This window comes from Pterocles gutturalis, unplaced genomic scaffold, assembly GCF_000699245.1.
Source record: "Pterocles gutturalis isolate BGI_N339 unplaced genomic scaffold, ASM69924v1 Scaffold52963, whole genome shotgun sequence".
In the NCBI taxonomy this organism is placed as follows: domain Eukaryota; kingdom Metazoa; phylum Chordata; class Aves; order Pterocliformes; family Pteroclidae; genus Pterocles; species Pterocles gutturalis.
The window spans coordinates 5,486-10,430 of record NW_010127667.1 but is presented as its reverse complement, the minus strand read 5'-3'; the positions used below and the strand labels follow the sequence as shown (position 1 = coordinate 10,430).

The following is a 4,945-nucleotide window of genomic DNA, read 5'->3' as shown; positions in this document are numbered from 1 at the left end:
GGCTGGTCAAGGCGGGCTTTGCCGGGGACGATGCCCCCAGGGCCGTTTTCCCGTCCATCGTTGGCCGCCCAAGGCACCAGGTAAACCCGGGGGGCAGGGCCAGGGCAGGACCGAGCCTTTCCCCTCTCGCCAGAAGTCGCCTCCACTCTCCCCTTCCCTCCTTAGTTCCTCTGTCCTGTCCCGTATACTCTGCCTTTCCCGGTGCTCCCTTATTGCGGTAGCAATAGCAATAGCAACGCCCTTCCAGGTCTCTCTGGTGCTTCCTTCAACTCCCCTTTTGGCTGTCCCTTACCTCCATTCTGTCACTTTCTCCCTTTCCCCTATCTATTTCTAACTCACCAACTTTCCTCTTGACTCTCTCCCTGCTTTCTCTCCTAATGAGCCCAAACCCATCTTCCTACAGAGCTGCTGCCCACTGCATCCCCTAGGCCAGATCTGCTGCTGGTGCCAGTTCAAAGGCATCTCCATGGGCTAAATGTGCACACGATGCAGTTTGTTTAAGGCCCTTCCCACCCATCCTGCCCAATGTTTCACATACTAAACATCTTTCAATTTCCTGTACTCTTTTGTCTGTCTCTGGTCTTACCTTCTTACTGGTCTCTAAGCCTCCTTTTCTCTGTTCCCATGTCATTCTTCTTCTCTTTTGTTACAGTTAAATCAGCACACAGAAAATACAGTACTTTTTCTCCTACAATTTCCTTGGTAAAAAGTTTCTAATTTTTTTTTTTTTTTAAAGTAAAACAACGTGCATATTGTTATTACGTTTACTGCTGAGGCTCCATAGCAATAGTCACTTTGGCGGTATCTTCCTTCAGTAGAAGGCTTATTTCCCTCCATATCTTCTTGTTTATAAACTCTCTTTGTATGTCTCTCTGTATCCTTCTCTTCTCATGATATTGTGCAGTTTACTTTCAGTCAAACTTTTGGGCCAGAAAGAAGTAGTTGAAAATAAAAAGTGTAGTAAAAAAGGGGGGGAAAGCCTTTCATCTGATTAAAGAAAAAAGGATATTATGAGAAAACTTCAAATTCTGTTGACTTAATGTTTTAATAATAATGCTCATTTCTTTTCCTAAACAACCTTTTAGTGGCATCGCCTTTCTTGAAAATAGCTTAGTCGTCTGTGGTGTAGTTGTTTGGGCTCAAGCAATGCTTTTCTTTTTTTTTTTTTTTTTCTCTTAGGGCGTTATGGTTGGTATGGGACAAAAAGATTCCTATGTGGGTGATGAAGCTCAGAGCAAAAGAGGTATCCTCACTTTGAAATATCCGATTGAACATGGCATCATCACCAACTGGGATGATATGGAAAAGATCTGGCACCACACTTTCTACAATGAACTCCGTGTGGCCCCTGAGGAACACCCTACCTTGCTCACAGAAGCCCCCTTGAATCCTAAAGCTAATCGTGAAAAGATGACCCAGATAATGTTTGAGACCTTCAATGTACCTGCTATGTATGTAGCGATCCAGGCTGTCCTGTCCCTGTATGCCTCTGGTCGTACAACAGGTAAAATAATAAAAATAAACACTATCTATAATTTTCCATTCAGGAACTGTCCTTCCTTCTCACTCCAAATAGGAAACAGACCACCATGACTCATTGAGATTTGCAGAAAACTAGGTATTTTTAGTTTATAGCAATAGACGATAACAGTAGCAGAAAAGCCAACACAACATAGTCTGTGGAAAGAGCAATGCGGACCTGTCTGCATGGCTTTCAGAGAGGCACTGAGGAACTGACTCTCCTGCAGCTTGTCATGATGCAAACGAGGAGACTTTCCTGTGAAGACACTGCCATGACACAAGTGTTACACCAGTTTAAGGGTTTAAACTGTGCCCAAAAGATGGCCATTATTGAATTGGAAGAATCACTATTGCAAATACACTTACTGCTCAGTGTAGTAGCAGTGGAAGGCTGTTCATATGGATTAGCTTAAAATAAGTACAGGACAACTGTTTTACAGGAAAGTTCACACCAAACTGGAATATCCAGGCAAGCAAAGGCAGAAGGAATGGGCAAGATCTTTATGGTTAAAATAGAATGATGCTACTTCATACTGCCTGAAAAATCCTGTATTTTGTTGTGTTTGTTGCTGCTTACTGTGCCTAAGGGCTCTAAGCATTTGCTAGGTGATTCCACCTGCTCTCTGTCATTTCTCTCTCAGGTATTGTTCTTGACTCTGGTGATGGTGTCACCCACAACGTACCCATTTATGAAGGTTATGCTTTGCCTCATGCTATCATGCGTCTGGATCTGGCTGGCAGGGATCTGACTGACTACCTCATGAAGATCCTCACGGAGCGTGGCTATTCCTTTGTGACAACAGGTCAGTCCTTTGGCATTTCCCTCCTGTGAAAATCCTCATGTCTCTCTTGGCCCATCTTCTTCCTCTAGTATTCTGCTTCTCCAAACCTTGATTTGGTTCCTGTATATCCGCAGCTGAACGTGAGATTGTTCGTGATATCAAAGAGAAATTGTGCTATGTTGCACTGGACTTTGAGAATGAAATGGCCACGGCTGCGTCTTCCTCCTCTCTGGAAAAGAGCTATGAATTGCCTGATGGTCAAGTGATCACAATCGGCAACGAACGTTTCCGCTGCCCTGAAACATTATTCCAGCCATCCTTTATTGGTAAGTGTTCCCAGGAAATTCTCCTTTCAGTAGGAGGCGTGAATGAATCAGAAGATCTAGAAAGTGTCCCACTCCTGTTCCTGCTTGTCTAAATTTGGCATGAAAACAAACATAAATAAATAATGAGTTAGATTCTCTGGTCCCTGTAAACTGTGCTTGATGTGAGCTCAACTGGTAATTAGCTGAGCTCGGGGCTCTTGTTGCGAATTTTAGACCAGGTTTTAGGGCCACAATTTTTTTATGATAAAATGTACTGTTAGAATATCATCATTAGGGAGTTGGACCCGATGATCTTTATGGGTCCCTTCCAAATCAAGATATTCTGTGATTCTATGTTGCTGATGGCAAGAATACCTTTCAGTGCTGTATTTGTAAGGCTTACGCTTCAAACAGTATCTGACTCCATGAAGAAGTAAAGTGTCTGGGAGGGGAAAAAATGGAACGAAGGTGTCTGTAAATTTATAAGCACTGTGTTTCAACATTGCCGTGGTCAAGATGGTAAGCTTTGCTGTTTGTGAGTGCAGCTGACAGATATACCAAATGCTTATACTCTAAGTCATGAGTAATAGATGCAGTTGTTCACCAGCTGACATCTTACTGTGGATCTAGTGTCAGCCCTTTCAGGAAGCACCTGTTAAAATTAATAAATTGGAATGCAACCTACAAACACTTGCTTCTGGTTTCTTTTTCCTGACCATCAAGTACTAATACTGTGGCCCATGTCTTAGTTCTGTCTTGCCTTGATGTTTATAAACAGTATAGACTCTATTTTGAGTAGGGTGAAAAAGAGATTAAGCTACTACTGTCTTCTGTAGTTATAATTCAACTGCTTGCTTTCGTTGTCTTTATTCTTGTCTATATTCAACTACTGCTTTTTTGAGACTCTGACATAGCCTGATCCTTGTTTTCTGCTCTATGTAACTTTCTCCCTTTGCTGTATACTAAATGATTTTATCTTGTGTGTCCACTTCTTTTACTGTATATTTTGATTACCTTTCTTTTGCACATTTATTATGATTCTTACCATTTCTAACAGATAGTTTTATTTTTCTTGGCTTGTTCTGTGATTATATTTTTTTATGTTTTTCTATAACATTTAATAATCAGTAAGCAGTTTTACAACAAAAATATCATAGAAGTTTATATTAATGATGAGGAGAAATGCTGAGTTCTTTTAATGAAAAGCTCTTGCATAATTTACTGATCTACAGTCTTATTTCTTCTCAAGGTATGGAATCCGCTGGTATTCACGAAACTACTTACAACAGTATCATGAAGTGTGATATCGATATTCGTAAAGACCTGTATGCTAACAACGTCCTCTCAGGTGGAACGACAATGTACCCTGGCATTGCTGATCGCATGCAGAAAGAAATCACTGCACTTGCTCCTAGCACTATGAAGATCAAGGTGAGGAATTTGACTCTGTACTATAAACTATGGGTAAGGATGGGGAAAATGCCCACATTGTTAAAATAGGATAGAGGAACAGCTCAAAAGCTGATGGACAAATTAGAAGAAATTCCATTTAATCAGCATAATTATATGGATTAGAAGCAAGTGTTAGAAAAGAGGAAAATATGGTTAAAGATTTTCTTAAGGAATGTTACATGTGTTATACCAGCTGCTGAAGATCAATACTGTTATTATAGAAAAATTCTTTATTTACTTAAGGAAATATCTACTGGTTTGTTACACTGGTGGTGTGGGTTGGTTGTTCAGAAATGTAACTGTTAAATTAGGATTTTGTTGTTTTTCTTTATCCTAGATCATTGCCCCACCTGAGCGCAAGTACTCTGTCTGGATCGGTGGCTCCATTCTAGCATCTCTGTCCACCTTCCAGCAAATGTGGATCAGTAAACAGGAGTATGATGAAGCTGGTCCATCCATTGTCCACCGCAAGTGCTTCTAAGCACTTTTCCCCTCAACTTACTTCCCACTCAGGATGACGACAATATGCTTCTTGGAGTCTTCTGGCAACCCTTCCTGAACTCTTCAGTCATTGTACAGTTTGTTTACACACCCGTGCAATTTATTTGTGCTTCTAATATTTATTGCTTTATAAATAAACAAGATCTGGGACTTGCAACCTAAAAATGATTGTCTTTTGTTTTATTATAAGTATTATTCAGTTAAAAAAATGAGACTAAGCACCCTGGGATTTTGAAACTCCCATCAAACCTATCAATGCCTTCACTGCATGCGTATCCTTCTAAGCGATGTAGGCATGTTAGGTGATGGTTTCTATTAGTAAGAGTTTGTACTTTATAGTTCTAATTTTGAAACTTGAAACAGAAGAAGCATCATATATCAAGG

General features: G+C 40.5%; 1 protein-coding gene across 1 annotated transcript; it reads left to right on the top strand.

The window, feature by feature from the left end:
• Nucleotides 1-6: 6 nt before the first annotated feature.
• On the top strand, nucleotides 7-4,726 carry LOC104459047 (actin, alpha cardiac muscle 1). The gene is made up of 6 exons (XM_010079328.1): nucleotides 7-80; nucleotides 1,180-1,504; nucleotides 2,163-2,324; nucleotides 2,438-2,629; nucleotides 3,858-4,039; nucleotides 4,398-4,726. Exons 2-6 carry the CDS (start codon nucleotides 1,186-1,188, stop codon nucleotides 4,539-4,541), a joined length of 999 nt encoding a protein of 332 aa, XP_010077630.1. The 5' UTR covers nucleotides 7-80; nucleotides 1,180-1,185; the 3' UTR covers nucleotides 4,542-4,726.
• Nucleotides 4,727-4,945: the final 219 nt, after the last annotated feature.

Coding starts and splice junctions, on each gene's coding strand:
- LOC104459047 (XM_010079328.1), top strand. CDS start 1,186: ATGGTTGGTATGGGACAAAAAGATTCCTATGTGGGTGATGAAGCTCAG. Junction 1,505..2,162: donor TGCCTCTGGTCGTACAACAG/GTAAAATAATAA, acceptor TTTCTCTCTCAG/GTATTGTTCTTGACTCTGGT. Junction 2,630..3,857: donor ATTCCAGCCATCCTTTATTG/GTAAGTGTTCCC, acceptor TTTCTTCTCAAG/GTATGGAATCCGCTGGTATT.